At 57.0% G+C, this 17,233-nt stretch overlaps 4 protein-coding genes across 4 annotated transcripts; 1 reads left to right on the plus strand and 3 right to left on the minus strand.

Moving 5' to 3' along the window:
- The first annotated feature begins 3,653 nt into the window (after positions 1–3,653).
- Positions 3,654–5,963, plus strand: IWZ02DRAFT_309471 (major facilitator superfamily transporter-like protein). Its single transcript, XM_066764037.1, has 4 exons — positions 3,654–4,147; positions 4,199–5,002; positions 5,062–5,556; positions 5,624–5,963. Exons 1-4 carry the CDS (start codon positions 3,809–3,811, stop codon positions 5,693–5,695), a joined length of 1,710 nt encoding a protein of 569 aa, XP_066621093.1. The 5' UTR covers positions 3,654–3,808; the 3' UTR covers positions 5,696–5,963.
- IWZ02DRAFT_522084 (uncharacterized protein) lies at positions 5,964–9,260 on the minus strand (the record flags this gene model as incomplete). The annotated part of the gene is made up of 2 exons (XM_066770818.1): positions 5,964–8,303; positions 8,367–9,260. 2 exons carry the CDS (start codon positions 9,258–9,260, stop codon positions 6,375–6,377), a joined length of 2,823 nt encoding a protein of 940 aa, XP_066621094.1. The 3' UTR covers positions 5,964–6,374.
- Positions 9,261–9,391: 131 nt separating this feature from the next.
- On the minus strand, positions 9,392–10,521 carry IWZ02DRAFT_522088 (uncharacterized protein; the record flags this gene model as incomplete). Its single annotated transcript, XM_066770819.1, has 3 exons — positions 9,392–9,803; positions 9,858–10,327; positions 10,384–10,521. The coding sequence occupies 3 exons, from the start codon at positions 10,519–10,521 to the stop codon at positions 9,572–9,574; spliced, it is 840 nt and encodes a 279-aa protein (XP_066621095.1). The 3' UTR covers positions 9,392–9,571.
- A 198-nt stretch (positions 10,522–10,719) lies between these two features.
- Positions 10,720–16,368, minus strand: IWZ02DRAFT_455666 (uncharacterized protein). Its single transcript, XM_066767804.1, has 4 exons — positions 16,005–16,368; positions 15,505–15,889; positions 11,417–15,365; positions 10,720–11,363 (listed from the first exon to the last, which is right to left on the minus strand). Exons 1-4 carry the CDS (start codon positions 16,085–16,087, stop codon positions 11,053–11,055), a joined length of 4,728 nt encoding a protein of 1,575 aa, XP_066621096.1. The 5' UTR covers positions 16,088–16,368; the 3' UTR covers positions 10,720–11,052.
- Between the last annotated feature and the right edge of the window lie 865 nt (positions 16,369–17,233).

The raw sequence follows: 17,233 nt of genomic DNA on the forward strand, positions 1-17,233 counted from the left end.
GACGGCGAAAAGCATCAAAATCAAATGCACGAATGATGCGACGACGATGTGGATGGTGGTGGTGGTGGTAGTGTTGGTGATGACAGTACCTCAGTACCTTACCTAACCTCCCTCCGTCATTCCTCGTCCTCTCTGTTGCGTGGTGGCGTGGCGTGGCGTGGCGTGGGTTCGCCATGTGTTCTCTTTCTTTCTTTCCTCCTTGCGCCTCGATTTTGTACACCCTTACTTACTCTTAGTCCTCATGTTCCCTTTCTTTTTGCCGATGGAGGGTCTTTTTTCTTTCGCGGAGGCTGACTGACGCTCCTTCGACTGTACAAATAAAACGCGATGCGAATCGTTTTCTGCGCTAGCTATCTGTCTGTCTCTTCAGGTGGGTAGGTAGATAGCTAGCAATGTAACTTGTATTACTTTGCCTCCCTCTCTCGTGTCGTCGTCCGTCTGTCCATGCTCGCGTACGTCGTGTCATGTCGTGTCTGTCCGCACTCACTCACTCACTCACTCACTCACTCAGCTTTCGTTTCCATCTCGCCCCGTCTATGTATCCTTTTCCAGCCCCCATCTCCTCATCCTCATCATCCTCATTCCCTCCCGTACTTCCTCCCTCTCTCCCCCACGCAAAGAAAGAAGCGCCGCGAGCGAGCCAGCGAACGAGCGGAGCAAGTCGACCACAGCAGCAGCAGGAATGGCTGACACGATGAAACTATCAAACAATGCAGGGCAGCACAGCGCAGCGTAGCTGGCCATCTGAGTGCCGCTCAAAAGGTCGCCAGCCAGCTGCCCAGCTTGCCCGTCGCGTGGCGTTGCGGCTGGGCTGGGTGGGCCGCGTTGCGTGGGGGTGCACGAGTGAGCGAGCGAGCGAGTAAACGAAACGAGCTGGTAGGTGGGTAGGTACGCAGACAGGCAGGCGGGCAATGTGAGACGTGTAGATAGACGGGCGAGGGAGGGAGCGAGTGAAGAAGTCGTCTTTTCCCGCTCATACATGTGCACACAGGTGGTGGGTGTCTTGGATCAGCTGTGGTGGGATGGATGATGGATGCCCGGGTAACGGGGTGGATCGGATGAGCAAGATGGACAGGGAAGAGGCATTCCTGCGTTATGTAGTTGTGTGTGGGGTTTGGTTGTTTGGTTGTTTGTTCGGTCAGCTGGCTGGCTGGTTGGTTGGGTGTTTGATGCGAGGGTGGTCGGCTGGGCTGGCTGGCTGAGTGTGCTGAGTGAGGGTGGCTTTGGTGATGAGGTAGGTGGAGGGTGGTCGTCGTCCTTTTATCATAGGTATGTATCAGACATATCAGACGGGATACGGGGGAAAAGAAAGTGAGGGCTTTGCGCTTGGGTTTTGAGCTAAAGATGTGATGGAGATGGGTTGATAGGCCGCGAAGGTGTATATAGGGTTCTTCCCTGGCCGCTTGGAGTCTTTGTAGACAACCGAAGTTGACTCTGTCGTTTGTCGTCTGTCTGACGGACCGCCTCTCATTCACTCGCTCACTCGCTTGTCGGTTTACATTCACCACGCCCCTGTATTTCCTCAATCGCTCTTTTCCATCCTCCTGCCCCAAGAATCAATATATCAAAGTCAAAACATACACCACTTACTCTACTCCATTCGCTCCCAGCGCCCCCAGAATCAACATTCAACCAAACAACCAAACAGACAACAAACAATGCCACCACTCCCCCTCCCCTTCCTGCCCCGTCCCGCCTCCGTCGCCCCCTACGACATCCACCCCCCACCACCCCACCCATCCCCTCCATCACCAACATCCGCCATCACGCTGGCTACATACGAGTCGCAGCACCGCGCGCACGAACCGACGGCCTTCAACCGCGCCATGCGCGCCTGGGCCGCGCTGCCGTCGCTGTCCTCCACTGACTCGGTGCCCAACATCGTGTGTCTCTGTTCTGTGACATTTGCGGTTGTTTTGGTGCTGTTTGTGTTGGCGCGTGCGTGTGTTGGGCTTGTTAAGAGGTGGAGGAGGAGGAGGAGAAGGATGAGGGTGGCGCTGGAGAGAGAGAGAGGCAGAGGCAGAGTCAGAGAAGGTGGGTGCGGTTGGTGGGAGGATGGGACTGGGAATGGGGATGCGGATGTTGAGAGGGGGAGAGGTGAGTCTACTTTTCCTGTTTGTGACTGTGGTCTTCTTTTTGATGTTGAGTGTTGGATTAGGAATTTGAATGGGCTAATGTTGTGTGTTGTTTTAGAGAAGAGACCGTAATGCATTCGATTCGGGATGATGAGGATGGAAAGCTCCAATCAACAATGTGTGCAGGCCGTCTGTAGTTGCGCAAGCGGCGTCTAATTTGTTTGCGATGTCACGAAAAGACTCAGTCTCTTGACATTCCCACAATCAGCAAAAGGTTACAAACTTGGAAACAAAGAGGAAAGCACCAGAAATCTCGTTTTTTGTATGTCGTCATGAGCACACAAGGGATAGGTAGGCTGTGGCTTTGGCTGTCAGATTCTTTGTTGTCGTGATTTGATATCTGTTCCATCACTTTCCACTTGAGGCTAGCGTGCGCAAGCGAGACGTTGCTCCGAAGCGGCCGGGCGCCCGTCCTGATCCAAAGTTCATGCAACCACACTGACCTCAACACCACATCTTTTTCATGCATGCGCATGCAAAAAAGAGTCCTCCATCATCTGCATGGGCGGCCGACTCATAAGTCTCCCTCTCGCTTTGCTGGCGGTCGGGTCGGGTCGGGTCGGGCCGGCGATGAAGACACGGCCTCTCGGTGCACCGCACGCCCAAGGTTCTGGGAAAATCATGACATTATTGGCACGGCAAGCACTTGACCATGGATGTCGAGGCTATTTCGTTGGGTCGACCAAAATACTACGGGCCAATGTCCGCGCTCACGATTGACATGCAAAGGCTGCGAGGTTGCCCAAGAGCAAGGATGAGAAGGCCAGGACTGAATGTTCGACAGCCGCCGTTGAGATGGCGGCGAAACGAGCCAACGCTTCTCTTATCTAGGAAGAGCCGGCGCTGCAGCAGGCTTCGCAAGGCTTTGATCTATCAAGACGCTGCGCGGCAGCGCGCCAAGAGGCGTCTAGATGGACATGCTGCCCTCCGAGTGCGAGGGCTGGATGACGACATTCGCTAAACGCGATCGCGACATACAGGCATGCGGTGGTGCACTGCTGGGCCGCCCACAACGGCGCACATTCTTGCTCCGGAGCAGAAGTCAACATTCCCATTTCCTGCCTTTGGGCTTGTCTGAGGCTTGTTGCCACAGCTTGGAAAGACTTGTCCTGACTTCTTGTAGTGACAAGGCGTCGACTATGTCTGACACGCGTCAAGGAAGCATTCGTATCGACCCCACGCAGCAAGCAATGAGAAAAAAGTCAACATACAGACGGGGATTCGGAGCCGACAACACTGGCAAGCTAATTCGGTTCTTTTCGGAGTCTCTGTAACCTCACAGCGGCAAATCGACGTTGCCATCTTCACATTCATCTCGTTTTGAGGTCCGTTATGGAGCAACTTCCCAAGGCGATCACACATGGCAATGAACACGCTCCACTGTTGGATCCGCCTCTCCTTCAGAGTGATTTGCAGACGGGTCTAAAGACGGGCGCGGCCAATGAGGAAAAAGCCCTTGTCGTGACCATGCCCGCTTTATCTGTGTGGCCGGCTTGGGGCCCTCGGCGATTCCCCTGTAACCATCATTGCCATCGTTGGCATCTTTGCTGCTCCAAATCACACCATTGTCCTCCACCCGACTCGTCGGATACTATAAAATATTTTGTCGTCGGGCTTCGCTGTAAACCTGTGAGACCAATCCATCGCCTGCGACACTTCCACATCCCTCAACCATGGGTAGAGACTCCCTTTCCACCGACCATGTCTCTCCGCAGGCGGAAAAGATACCCGAGGGCAAGCCGACCGGGTCTTTGGCACCAGGTTTGGTTGCTTTCGAGGCCGAGCCCGTGCCTCCCAAGGGCGGATTTGTCCACGATGTAGAATCGACGGGCTCGAGCGGCTGTACCGACAGCAACCCCTTTTTGGACCCTGACATCGCGGACTACTGGAGGACCGTCTACGAAAAGGCCCAGTATGAGTGTCGGCAAGAGTTTGATCCCTACGTCACGTGGACGCCGGAAGAAGAGAAGAAGTTGATTCGCAAGCTTGACATGCGCGTTTGCTTTTGGGCGGTAAGTGAAATATGCAATGATTTGTCAAACTCGTCAACTGACACTGAGCAGTGTATGATGTTCTTTGGCCTGCAAGTGGACCGCGGCAACCTCAAACAGGCAGTTTCGGACAACATGCTTGACGACTTGAACCTGAACACCAACGACTACAACTTGGGAAACACGCTCTTCCTGGTTGCCTTCCTGTGCGCCGAGCTTCCGTCGCAGCTCATCTCAAAGAAGCTGGGGCCAGACCGCTGGATCCCGATGCAAATCACGCTTTGGTCCATCGTGGCCATATGCCAGTGCAGAATCACGGGCAAGGGGAGCTTCCTGGCCACGCGGGTGCTGCTGGGCTTGATCGAGGGCGGCTTCATTCCGGACATTGTGCTGTGGCTGTCGTACTTTTACACGAGCAAGGAGCTGCCGATCCGGCTCAGCTACTTCTGGACGACGCTGTCGCTGACGACTATCATCACGTCGCTGCTCGCGTTTGCGCTGCTGCGCATGCGCGGCGTGGCCGGGTGGGCCGGCTGGCAGTGGCTCTTCCTGATCGAGGGCATCATCACACTGCTCGTCGGCCTGGCCTCCTTCTTCATGATGCCCGCGTCAGCTACGCAGACTAAGACGTGGTTCCGGCCCAACGGGTGGTTCACTGACCGCGAGCTCAAGATTGCCGTCAACCGCGTGCTGCGCGACGACCCGTCCAAGGGCGACATGCACAACCGCCAGGCCATCACGCCGCGCCGCCTCTGGCACGCCGCAAAGGACTACGACATGTGGCCGCTGTATGCCATTGGGTTGCTGGCCTACGTGCCCCAGACGCCCGTCGACCAGTACATTACGCTCATTTTGAAGCAAATCGGCTACAGCACGGTAAGTTGGCGCCTCTGTCCGTTGCCAAAACTATCGCTGACGCTCGACAACGTAAATAGTTCACGACAAACCTGCTCACCATCCCCGCCAGCGCCTTCCACATCATGACACTCCTCCTCATCTCGCGGATATCCGGCTGGCTCGACGAACGCTCCCTCGTCTCCATGATCCAAAACATCTGGACGCTCCCCTGCCTCTTCGCTCTGCGCTTCTGGCCCGGCACCATGGTCAACGGCTGGGGAACCTACGCCATCGTAACGGTCCTCCTCTCGTACCCGTACTGCCACGCGATCGTGGTGGCGTGGACGTCGCGCAACAGCAGCAACGTGGGCATGCGCACCGTGTCGGCCGCGCTGTACAACATGATGGTGCAATGCGGCAACGTCATCGCCAACAACATTTACCAAAATGACGATAAGCCGCTGTATCATCGTGGCAATCGCAATCTCATTATTATTAATTTCATCGCGATTGGGATTTTTTTGACGACGAAGGTTTACTATGTGCAGCGGAATAAGAGGAGGGAGAGGGTGTGGGATGCGATGACGCCTGAGGTATGTTTAGATGCGCCCCCTAATTGTCTCGTTCTTTTGTCGTCTCATGCTGACTTTTCTCTCGCAGCAACGCTCCGACTACATTCGCAATTCGCCCGACGTTGGGAACAAGCGGCTTGATTTCCGATTTGCGCATTAGATGGACGTTTCTCTTCTCTCCTCTTCTCTTCTCTCCCCATGTATCCCCTACACCATCTTTCCACCTCTCCTCCCTTCGCCTTCTGCTCCACCCCCCTCCCCGCCTCCATCCTTCCACTCTCATATACTTTCCGCACTCATGTCACCATCATGTCATCCTTGTTCTCACGAACAAGCAAGCGAGGGAGTGGCTGAGTTCATCGTGGGAGGGGGCTACTTGCACTACACACCTAAGATCTCACCGGCCTACACACTCATCTACGTTGCAAAACAAATAGATCGATAGACACGAAAGAAGACAGACATCTTTATGAACAGTGTAAGGAGTCAAACAAGAAGAGAGAGGGTTTCGGAGACATCTCATCCGTCCTCGTGCTTGTTTATTTGAATAGACGTCTGTCTAGGGATGGAGATGGAAATTCGCTTTGAAAGATTTACGGATTTGGAGACTGAGGTTACCTATCGTCCATCCGTGACGTGCGAGTGTGTTGATTGTGAATTTTTTTTTTTTTTTTTTTTTGGCTTGATTTGGATGGATGGATTTCAACCCAACAACGCGAACGGGTGCTTCTCTACCTAATCGCTATTACACCCCTTGTCGCCGATCGTGCACACCAATCAATCAATCAACGATTCAAAAACCCACTTTCCTGGCGCCTCTGTGTACCACCATCAACAACCTACCCCTTCAAATCCTCCAACCTCCCCCTCAACCGCTCCCACCCCTCCGTCCCCTCCCATACATCCCTCGCACGCCCACAAACGCCCTTCACCGCCGTCCGTGCCTTGAACTTCCAATCCTTGGCGACCAGTGCCCCGCTGCCCGCCGCCAGGCCCTCCGTCTTCTCGCGCGGCCCAAGCGTCTCATACGCATCGACGAGCTCGACCGTCGCCTCGACCACCTCGTTCCAGCGGTCTTCGGTCGTCGTTTCCCAGCCGGGTTGCGCCGTGAGCGCGCGCCAGGCTTTCTCGTGGGCGTCGAGCGCGGCGGACGGACGCCCGCGCCAGAGGGCCAGGCGCGCGACGACGCGCCATAGCGGCGCCGAGGCCGTGATGAGCGGGACGACGGCCTCGTCGACGAGCTTGACCAGCATGCGCGCGAGCCCCGGTTTGGTGGGGTCGAAACCGTCGTCGTGTGTCGCGACGACGTGGCGCGCCAGGGCGTCGAGGATGGTTGCGTCAACACAGGCCTCGCCGTCGGTGGCGCCGCGCAGCTCGATGAGGCGGCGCTGCGCTGAGAGCAGCTCCGTGAAGGCCGGTGGGTTGAGCGACGCCGCGACTGTGAGCAGGTTGTCCCAGATGCGGTGGTTATCGTGCTTGAGGCGCGCAGCGTGCTTGAGCGCCTTCAGTGCGTCGCGGATGTGCTGCTGCGGGTCGCGGCGCGGCGCGACGAGGTTGATGGCGCTAGGGTCGTCGTCTTCTTCTTCGTCGGCGAGCTTGGGCGCGGGTTCTTCGACGTCGTCTGAGACAGTGACGGAGGGCTCGAGGCGCAGCAGGGCGGCGGCGAGGTTGCTCCACGCTTCTGCGTCTTGGTCGTCGAGCTGGACGACACGCGTGAAGGCTTCGACGGCGCGCTCGAATTGTGCCATTTCCAGGTAGGCGCAACCAAGCGCGAACCAGCTCTGGTGGTTGAGCTGGTTGACCCGCAGCGACTTGCGATACGCGTCTGCGGCCTTGACGACATCGTTTGCGTGCATCCAGAAGCGGCCAAGGGAGCGTTGAGCCCGAGCATACCGGTTGCCAGATACCTCCCAAGCCTTTTCGTACATGGCAGGGTCCTTGTCGATATCTCCCAAAATGCAGTAGAGGCGCGGTGCGTCGGTAGGCACGGGTTCTCTCGGAGCGCCCTCCCACTTCTCGTCCTCTCCTGCAGCTTCGTCGTCGCCGTTGGTGGCATGGAAGAGCTGCTTCCGCACCATCTTCCTCGCCTGGTCTTCTCTCTCCGTAGCAGCCCAGCAGAGCGCAGCTTCGGCCCACATCTCCAGCCTCTCAAAGATTTCCAGCGCAGTGCGCAGACCACCCAGCTTGACCCACCTCTCGGCCAATTCGGACTCCAGTTCCCAGCGCGAGGGTGAGCACAGCGTGAAGACGAAGCGCAGACGTTCTGAGACTGGTGCCGAATCGTCTGCTTTGCCCTTGGGAAGGAAAGTAGTAGCGCCGCCCTGTGCAGCAGAGCCATTCGGCATTGAATCCGTAGAAGTAGTGTCTGCAATGACTTGGTCCACGACAGCCTGTAGCTGCAAAAGCCCGCGCTCCATGGTCCTAGGTCTGTACCCCTCGATCCGACTCCTGACCAGTAGTGCCTGCGTGTACACTTGCCAATTTGAACTGCCACCCTCCAATACACGCGTGGCATATGGTACCGTCTCTTCTCTCGTTAAGCCATTGTCAGGGTTGGTGTTGGTGATAGAAGAAGCAAGCAACAGCAAAATGACCGAATCCAATGGGTCAAGCATAGGCTGGTTGCTAGCATCCAGTTCAGCCAAGGCCTGGGGCAGCGCGTCCTCGCCCAGCACATCTGTCGAGCTCTGTGCCGGCTGTTGCTCCGAAAAAGAAATGCTCTCCAAAAGCGTGTCGTCATTCAAATCAAGATTCTTCGGCTGCGTCGTCTTTTGCTCATCCTCTTCCGCGGCCACCGCCTTGCCCTTACCCTTGCTCTCGCTCTCATCCACCGCATCATCCGACTCGGCACTCTTCGCCAACACGACCAGCTGGCTCGTCTCCTTCTCCTGAAACTTGGTGCGCTTGCCGAGCAAGCCCGTCAGCGCAAACTCGAAGCGCCTCTCCACCTTGGCGCGCTCGAGGTCCTCTCGCGCCTTCTTGTCGAAGCCGTGGTGCGTGTGCACAGCCGCGCGCTCGAGTAAGAAGTGCACGCGCACTTCGGCCGGCACACTCGGTGCCAGCAGCTCCTTTCCCAGCTCGGCCAGCTCCGCGTAAATTGAGGACTGCAGCGAGGGCGCAACCTCGGACAGCAGGCGCTGGTGCAAAAAGTCTAGCCGCAGCTTGGCCCAGCGGAACGGCGTTGCTGGTATAGCCTGCGCGATGGCCGGGCTGCTGAGAATGGTGTCGGCCAGGCAGAAGAGTTCGGGGGTTGGCGTCAGTCTATATGCGCCTTCGCCATCTACGCTGAGAGACTGGATGAGTTGCTGTCTGGTTTGAGACAGTTTGGCCGGATCAGAGGCAACGTCATCGGTGAATATCGTCTTGGTTGAGGAAAAAGGGAGAGGAGGTCCTGTGACGTTGGTTTGGATGAAAGAGTAAAGAGACGCTAGAGCCAGGACGAAGAAGAAATGGTGACGGAAATAGTCGTGCTCGGCACTTTCTGATTTTTGCTCGAGCAGGGCAGAGAGACGGCGGAAAATGAAGTCACTCCAAACATTGTAGTTTTGAATGGAAATGTCCTTGGTTGCTTCTTCAGTTTGGTGGCCGAGCAAGACGCGGGTCAGATCGCTGCGGAGGATCGACTCAAAGTTGCCCGACTCGAGGCTCTGCAGATGCTCGCTCAAAGAGCTGGCGAGCTCTTCTGGCAAGAAGCTCTGGAAGAAGGCGAGAAACACGTCGGCCATGGTTTACAGGCAGGTTGACAGGCAAAGAGTGAAGAGTCAACAGTCCCGTCAGACCTGAGGGCGTCGTGGTGGCTCAAAATTTCAGCCGGGCTTTTCCCGGTAGGGCTACTGCCCCTCCCGTCCCCTCCCCCGCCACGCAGGGAGGTATCAATCATTGCCAGAGTAGGATTGATGGTACTAGTGTACGGATAGAGCTATTGACAAGCGAAAGAAGAAAAAGGCGGGATATCATAATCATAAGCGGCCGTTGCACCTCTGGCCCATGTCATCAACAGCCATCCCAAGGCCGAGGAATCCCCAACTCAGTCAGTCTAGTCCGAGTCGCTGCTCGACGAGCTGGAGCTTCCACCCCTGCTCCTGCTCTTCGAGTGGGACTTGTGCTTGTGCTTCTTGTCGCCATGATGGCCATGCCCATGGCTGCTGTAGCTGGGCGGATACAAGCCACCCATGGCCGCCGAGCCGCCGTGGTGCGAGCCATGGTCGCTGCCGTGGCTATGGTGCTTTTCATGCTTGTGTTTCTTGTCTTTCTTTTTCTTCTTGTCGCTGCAGCATTTGTTAGTCAGGTCTCTTGCAAACGTCAGTGGCGGGTCGGCTTACTCGTGGTGGTTCTCCAGTGCGTTCGCTCCAATAGCGCCCGCGACGAGCCCACCAATGGTACCCAGCGCGCCTCCGCCTAGCTTGTGGCCGACAAAGGCTCCTCCCGCGCCGCCAACCAGCGTCGCTCCAAGGCCTCGCTCGCCCTCGGGCCCGCCGGCGCCGGGAGCAGCTCCATACGCGCCGCCATCGTGCGCGCCACCGTACTGTTGTTGATGCTGTTGTCCGTAGCCTTGCTGTCCGTATTGGCCGCCGTATTGGTCGCCATGGTGGCTCGGTGGGGCATTGTACTGCCTGGGCGGAGGATACTGAGAATGGTTGCGCGCTTGAAGCTCGCCCTCGTGCGGATAAGGGGTGACAGCGTTGCCGTAGCCCGGGGCCGGCGAGTAGGACGAAGGTGGCTGCGAGTATGGGTCGTGCGCTGGGGGAGCACTGTATTGGTTGTACTGGTCGTTTGGCGGGGGATAGCCACCCTATGCAAGATCAGCGAGGAGCCCAAATGCCTGCCTGGGGCCAATCGGTCGCGCACCTGCTGAGGAGGATACGGGCTGTGACCACCGTATTGCTGCGGAGGCGGCGCGCCGTAGCCTTGCTGCTGGTTCTGGTCATGTTGTTGGTAGCCACCCTGGTGATGGCCGCCTCCTCCGTAGTAGTCGTTGCTCGACATGGTGATTTTTGTTCGGTGAGAGGTGAGGATGTGAAAGGTGTGTAGCAGGCCGAGCGCGGAGAGTCAGGAGTGTCCGGCTTTATATAGGACGTCCGGAAGGCGTTGGTGAGGAAAGGAAAGGAACGGCGATGACATGACTGCAGCAGCAGGCAACTCGGGGTCAGCGGCTGACCCGGGCCCGTCTGGACACGGTCATTCGTATGCGATGCCGCCGGATGTGGTAGCCTGACATATCAACTGAGCGCCTGCGCCACAGCCCTTGTTTGCGGTGGCGTTCCACAATGTGGCGCCCCAGGTTCGCACAGCCACCTTGTCTCACTCCCGCTCCTTGTCCAAGGCATGTGGGCACCACAATTATCCCCGGAATGCTTTTGACATCGCTACCGATGCTCATGCGATGCTAGCAATACAACCAACGCTCCAGGCGACCACGACAACCGCTTCGCTCCTTATCCTCCTACACCTGAATTCATAACGAATACGTTTGCCAAAGTGGCTGCTACAGCCCAACGTCGCTCTCAACAACTAAAATCATTTCCTGCCGCCCTTCTTCTTCGCCGCAACCACCTTGAAGGCAACGTCGTCCTTGGCCTGCTGAGAAGCGGACTGGCTGGTCGCCGACCCCTTCTTGGCCACCTCTGACCAACCACCCGAGCCGTTGACCGGACCAGGGCTGGCGGTGCCACTGCTGTCGACAATGCCCTTGTCAGCGAGCTTGCGGCGGCGGATGAATTCCTCGGCAAAGTGACGGCTATCGATGGTTTGCGAAACAGAGTGAACAGCTTCCGTGACAATCTCAAGATCGGCCGGGAAAGTAAGCAGATTCGAGACGAAGTCATCAACTGAAAAACAAATAAATTAGCCAGTCATTTCCCATTGGAACGACTGTACTCACCATTGATGCCCTTGTTCAGGTCGCTGCGAAGCTCGTTGGCAACCCACTTCTTGAACTCCTCTTGTGCGTTGATCGCCCCGGCAAGCGGCGTCGACGAAGTGAGAGCACGCACGGGAGCCGCTGGCTTCGGTTTGGACGCCGGAGTGCCCGTGCTGACAGCCCTGGTCGTGGCCGGGCTTGGTGGAGCTTGGGCAGGAGTCTTGATCTTGCCGCTGGCCCCAACCGTAGTCCAAGCACCTGCACCAGCACTCGTGCCAGAACCAGTATTAGTGTTGATAGTGATACCCTTGCCGGCAAGATCGGCGTAGCGTTTGCCCCCAGACATGGGCTGAGGCGCACCAACTGGGGAGCTCGTTGCCGCAGCAGCATTGGCAGCGGCAGCAGCCGCCGTCCTCTGCTTACGGACCTCCTCTTCCTTCTGAATCTGCTGCAAAGTCTTCTTCGCAGGTGCAACCCCAACGGTCTTGGCTGCAGTGGCCTTGGCCCAGGCAGATGGCGTACCGGGAGCATTGACGGGAGAGGCACCGCTGGCCCAGTTGGAGCTAGAAGGCAGACCAGGCTGAGACTGAGCCTGCTGTGCCGCGGCCAACAACTCCTTCTCCATGGCCTCACGGCGAGCGGCAGCGGCAGCAGCCTCAACTTCAGCGGCCTTCTTGGCCTCGGCCTCTTGAATCTCCTTGAGAGAGGGTCCTCTCGGTGCCTCACTTGTCTCCTTGGCCCAAGGAGCAATCGAAGCACTTGGGGTCTCAGCAGACGGAGTCTGCGAACGCGAGCGGGTTTCCTGGTGAAGAGTGTCGGCAAGATTCTGCTTGCGCTGTGCCGCAGGGGCGGGCAGAGGGGAGCTCGACTGCGGCGGAGGGAATGGCATCGGCATCGAAGTGTCGACCTTGGCCCAAGGAGACTGAGGAGCCGGAGTTTGCTTTGCAGATGCGGCCTTGACTTGCTCGGTCAGAGACAGAGGCTCAGACTTGGACAGTACATCATTCTCCTTGCTGGTTGCTTGCTCCATCTGTTCGCGAAGCTGCGCGTGGACATGATCCTCTTCAACTCCTTTGATGAGCTCTTCCTGGTGGGAAGGCTTGCCCTTGGGATCGCTTCCGATGGCGTGCTGGTACTGCTCCTGCTTCTGTCGCTCCTCCTGCAGTTCATGAAACTGCCTGAGCCTTTCGGCTGACTCTTGAACTTGCCCCTCGCTATCCTTCGTGCGAGCATCATGCTCGGCTTGCTCGCGCTGCAGGCGCGCGCGGTCATTCAACATCTGGCTGACTTGCGGGGCATGAGCATCGCTGGACGGCTGACCGCCGAGCGCGCCAGGAGCCGCGTTGAACTGTCCCTGGTTTCCGGCTCCCACGTTCAAACGCTGCAGCATGCCAGGTACCTCCTCCTCCCTAATGTTTCCCAACACGTCCATGCCAGCGCCAATGGGGGGCAAACCGCCAACCGGGCCAGGGCGGAAGGAATTGTCGAAGAACCCAGCAGTACCTTGACTGGGGAGGGGGGCTTGAGTCGGAGAAGGCTGGTAACCACCAGGGGATGTAATGCTTCCAAAGCTGGGCTGGCTGTGAAGACTGTGGGCACTTGAGTGGTGCTGAAGCTGGTGTGGGTGAATAGAGCCCATAGTCATTTTCGCAATGGCCTGCTGTTGGGCAAGATGTTCCTTCTGGCGGGCCATCAGGTACTGCTCTTCCTGCTTCCGTCGCTCCAGGGCATTTTGCTGTTCGGCTGTCAAAGTGGTGCCAAAGCTGGGGAAGCTGTTGGCAAACGGCGGTTGAGCAACAGTCGTGTTAGCCCAAGCATTACCAGGTTGCGTGCTAGGAGGACCATGAGGAATGCCAATCTGAGGGACGAGGAAGGGTTCGCGCGAATTGCCGATGCGGCGGATGAGTTGAGCCAAAGGCTCGTAATCGAGGTCCTCTTGCTTCTTGACAAGAAGGTCGGGGGAGAAGAACCCGGCCTTGTACCAATCGTGCATTTCAAGGCCGGACCAAGGTCCCTGAATCTGGCCCTGGGGGTCACGGTAGACCCAGCGCATGCGATCGGGCATAACCATTTGTCGCTGTTGCGCGGCCGGAGGCTGATTCGAGGACGAGCTGCTCACACCGGGAGTTTGCACGGCCATGGCTTGCGAAACACCGCGCAGAGAGTTGACGCTTGGCTGTTGGGACGTCGCCAGATTTGGTGCCTGAACGGCGCCAGCCGTCGACGCATCAAAGTGACCCAGACCCTCCATTTGCTGTCCGCTGTCATTCCTCCGGAAACTGGAATTGATTAAATCATCAAAGACGCCCCTGCCAGTACGGAAGGGGCTGTCGGTATCCCTTTGTGGTCCTTGGTTGGCTCCAAAGTTTCTGCCAAATGATCCATGCTGATTGGCTCCGTCGCCATCGCCAGCATCACTTCCAAACCTGACTTGCTCATTTTGGCGCATCTGGTCTTGCATGCCGACAGGCAAAAGGGATCCCAGCTTGCTGTTACGACCAATGGAACCAGAGCCACTAAGTCCCGCAAGACCTCCTCCATTGTAGAGATTGTTGCTGCCCAATCCCGCGAGACTGGGCGAATGCATTTCTCCAACGGAGCCAAACGCATTATCGCCAAAAGGAGTCGCGAAACGCTCCCGGCTTGGAGTTCCCACCGCCGGTTGGTTGGAATTCCAAGCCGACGATCCACCAAGTCCAGGTAGACCTCCAAGGCCGCCAAGAGAGGGGAAGCCACGGTTAGCGCCGGCGCTTGAAGTTTGGCTGCGATCACTAGCAGAGGCTTCGTATGCGGAAGACACACGTCCCAGTCCACCAAGGCCACCAAATGAAGAAATGCCACCACCGGCCGATGCAGGGTTGTTCATGAAACCGCCCAGTCCAGGCAGCTGAGCGTTCTGAACGTCGGAGCCATCAGTGTCAACGTCATCGGGCTCGCGTTTCTCGTGCTCGGGGCTTCGGTATGGGTTAGTGTCAGTGGGACTCATTGGCTCGTTTCCCTGTCCTCCCTGATGCTGTGGAGTTTGGTAATCATAAGCGCCTCTTTGGAAGAAGCTGTTAAAGCCGGTATTGTCTGCCGTCATTCCAAAAGCCGCAAGGCCAGACTCATCGCGAGATTCCTGGCGGTTTGGCGTACCGAAACCAGTGACGCGACGCCGAGGAGGACTCGCGTCTTGTCCACCAAGAAGAGCAGCACTTCCCGAGCGTGCGTTTTCGTCTTGTTCAAAGTAAAGGTCCGTGTCGTTGCTGGGAGCGCGATTCTGTCGAGCTTCCATCCAAGAAGGGGTCTGTCGGCCCTGGTCGCTTTCGGCAACTTTGCCGAGACTATTGAGAGAAGCCTTTTCTCTCAGAGTCTTGTGCAGTTCCTCGGAACTGTCCTTGTTCATCAGGCCTTTGAAACGAGACTCGCCTCGGAGGCCAGCAAGATTAGGTTTCTTGTCAGTGGGAGTGCTAGCTTGTCCAGAGTTGTTGCCAAGCGAAAAATTTCCAAAGCTGCCCATGGGTGAGAAGCCAGCACTCTGCGGCCCAGCGCTCCACGGAGAAGATGGAGCAGCGACGCCGGCGCTGAATGGGCCGATAGTCGTCCGCTTGAGAGAGCCAAAAGGATTGTTGGCAGTAGTCTCGCTCTGAGTCTTGTCTTTGTCGCGTTCTTCCTGAGTCGTGTTGACAGACGAGGGATCCTTGTAGTCCGTGCGTCGGCGAAGTAACGCGGGTGGCGGCACGGCGGCATTCGACTCCGGCGTGAATCTGGTCGAGGCTGGGGACGCACCGGTGGTTGGGAATGGGAACGCATCTCCTGTATCGCGTCGGCGTGTGCCTGGACGGTTGGTCGTCGGAGAAGAAAGGCCGTAATTACCTGGACCATTCGCATGGGATACAGAGGCCTTGCGCACACCATCCTTCGCAGTGCTGTCCTTGTTCGCATTCTGGTTGGGCATCTTAATTGGCGAGTTGACAGATCCGGCAAAGTACTAGAATACGCTAGTCAGCTCCAGAAATGATTAAATTGCAAAGACGGTGAACCAGTCTGTGGAGTAGCCGTCCGAAAATGCCATCATTTCAGAATCAGCCAAGGGGGCGAGCGAGGACCTGTGCAGCGTTGACACTCACCTCCTTCTCCTCATCGGTCATATCAGTCAATGAGAGGGGTAAAATGTTTCCGTCTCTATCCCAACAGATGTCGGGACCGGGTTGGCCCTCTTTGCCATGGTCCCGACCCCAGGAATTTTCGGCGGCACCGTTTACAGCTTGAGGACCCCAGCTACCGGCGTAGAGGGTGTGCAATGCATCGTCAGGATCAAAATTATTCTGGCGGAACAACGAGAGCAACTGGTCGCGACCGTAGCGATTCTCAGTGATTGCAGTGCCGTTTCGATGCTGTGGAGGGACATATACTCCAGGGCTCGTCGCGTTTTGGGCGCTGGCGGCGTTTGAAAGACTGGCAGCATGCGAGGGACGACGGAAGGTCTGAGTTGCGCCGTTTGCGCGTCGGGACCTGGGCGGATTAGCGGCGAAGAGAACTTCGAGTGCGACGGTAGACGTGGCCCATGCAGATAGAAGGTGGACGTGTTGATGGCGCGTTGTTGGAATGGAGGGGCGGGAGTACTGACCAGTCGGCGCCAGAGTCGGCACGCGTCGAGTTGGCGTTTGGATTGCTGCCGGCGGCGGCAGAAGCGAATGTGGACGGGGCCATGGTAAAGCTTCACGAAGAGAGAGCAGAGCGGAGGGCGTTGAGTGGCGATTGAGAGCGAGACAGTTCAGAGTGACGAAGTGTCCCTGTGAGGTGAGTTTTGTGCGTGCGGCGATCCTTGAACAGGAGCAGGCAGAGCTAGAGCGGCGAGGGCCACAGAGAGAGCGCGGAGCGTGTTCGGCGGAGATGCGTAAGTCGCTTGCAAAGAAACGGGTCGCGGGCTGCAATCGAAGACGTAGAGATGGAGATCTTGCGGACGGAGCTTGGTTGAAGGTCTAGCGGAAGGTAAGGTATCGCAAAGTTGGAAATCCGCTGCTCACGTGTGCCAAGCCGCTACCACCACCCAGCCGCCGGTCGACTGACGCCAGAGCCAGAGCCGCCTGACCTCACCGGCACTGCATCCCTTGCTTAACAGGTCAACACCGTCTTTTTTCGGTCTTCGTCGTCGTGGCATGTATACGGCGCCCGTTTGCCACGGACCTGAAGAGCTGATGGGCCCTTGGCCGTGGTTGACTCGACCAAAGTGATGCCCAGGAACACCTCTCCACCCCTACTCCTGGTTTGATGATTTCCTCCTGCCAATGAGTACCTGGCTCACGATGGCCCGCATCTAGGTCAAGACTTGGCAAATACTGAACATCTGGCAGCCTGTTGCCCTCATGCGGTTCAGAAAAATAAAACCCTGCCAGTAAATAAACGCCCTGATAGGATCATCTCCTTGGATAGTGATCAAACGCCCTTTGCACCAGGGGCCGTCGACAGGCAAGAGGTGGCCTTTCTCTATGCACAGGGAACGAGCCCTCCAATTCCGTCATCGTCTCCTTCCATTTCTGCTCCCCATCAACCAGACGCGTATCAAAGGTATCCTCGGCTTCCTCTTTTGTATCCATCCCATCTTCCTTTCATTCAAATCAAGTGGACACGTATCGCACATCGAGCCCCCATATTCTGACAAGGTCGTATGTGTACTGGATAAGGACCAAAGGTAACTCCTACTTGTTAAGGATACTTGCCAGCCCAGCCTTCTTGTTCCACTTCAACTCCACCTTGTACATCTCAGCAGGAGAGCTTTACGACACATATCAATCTACCTGGTAGTCATTCCCAGAAACCAAAGAGCCACCAAAAAGTCTTGCATCAATCATCATA

The sequence above is a fragment of the Phyllosticta citriasiana genome, assembly GCF_038021145.1.
Source record: "Phyllosticta citriasiana strain CBS 120426 chromosome Unknown IWZ02scaffold_9, whole genome shotgun sequence".
Lineage (NCBI taxonomy): Eukaryota > Fungi > Ascomycota > Dothideomycetes > Botryosphaeriales > Phyllostictaceae > Phyllosticta > Phyllosticta citriasiana.

What these genes read in the sequence shown, in the direction of transcription:
- IWZ02DRAFT_309471 (XM_066764037.1), top strand. Translation starts at nt 3,809, where the DNA reads ATGGGTAGAGACTCCCTTTCCACCGACCATGTCTCTCCGCAGGCGGAA. An exon ending in AGCAAATCGGCTACAGCACG is followed by an intron (nt 5,003 to 5,061) that starts GTAAGTTGGCGC and finishes CAACGTAAATAG; the next exon opens with TTCACGACAAACCTGCTCAC. An exon ending in GGGATGCGATGACGCCTGAG is followed by an intron (nt 5,557 to 5,623) that starts GTATGTTTAGAT and finishes TTTCTCTCGCAG; the next exon opens with CAACGCTCCGACTACATTCG.
- IWZ02DRAFT_455666 (XM_066767804.1), bottom strand. Translation starts at nt 16,087, where the DNA reads ATGGCCCCGTCCACATTCGCTTCTGCCGCCGCCGGCAGCAATCCAAAC. An exon ending in GCCGACTCTGGCGCCGACTG is followed by an intron (nt 15,890 to 16,004) that starts GTCAGTACTCCC and finishes TAATCCGCCCAG; the next exon opens with GTCCCGACGCGCAAACGGCG. An exon ending in CCTGAACAAGGGCATCAATG is followed by an intron (nt 11,364 to 11,416) that starts GTGAGTACAGTC and finishes TTTGTTTTTCAG; the next exon opens with TTGATGACTTCGTCTCGAAT.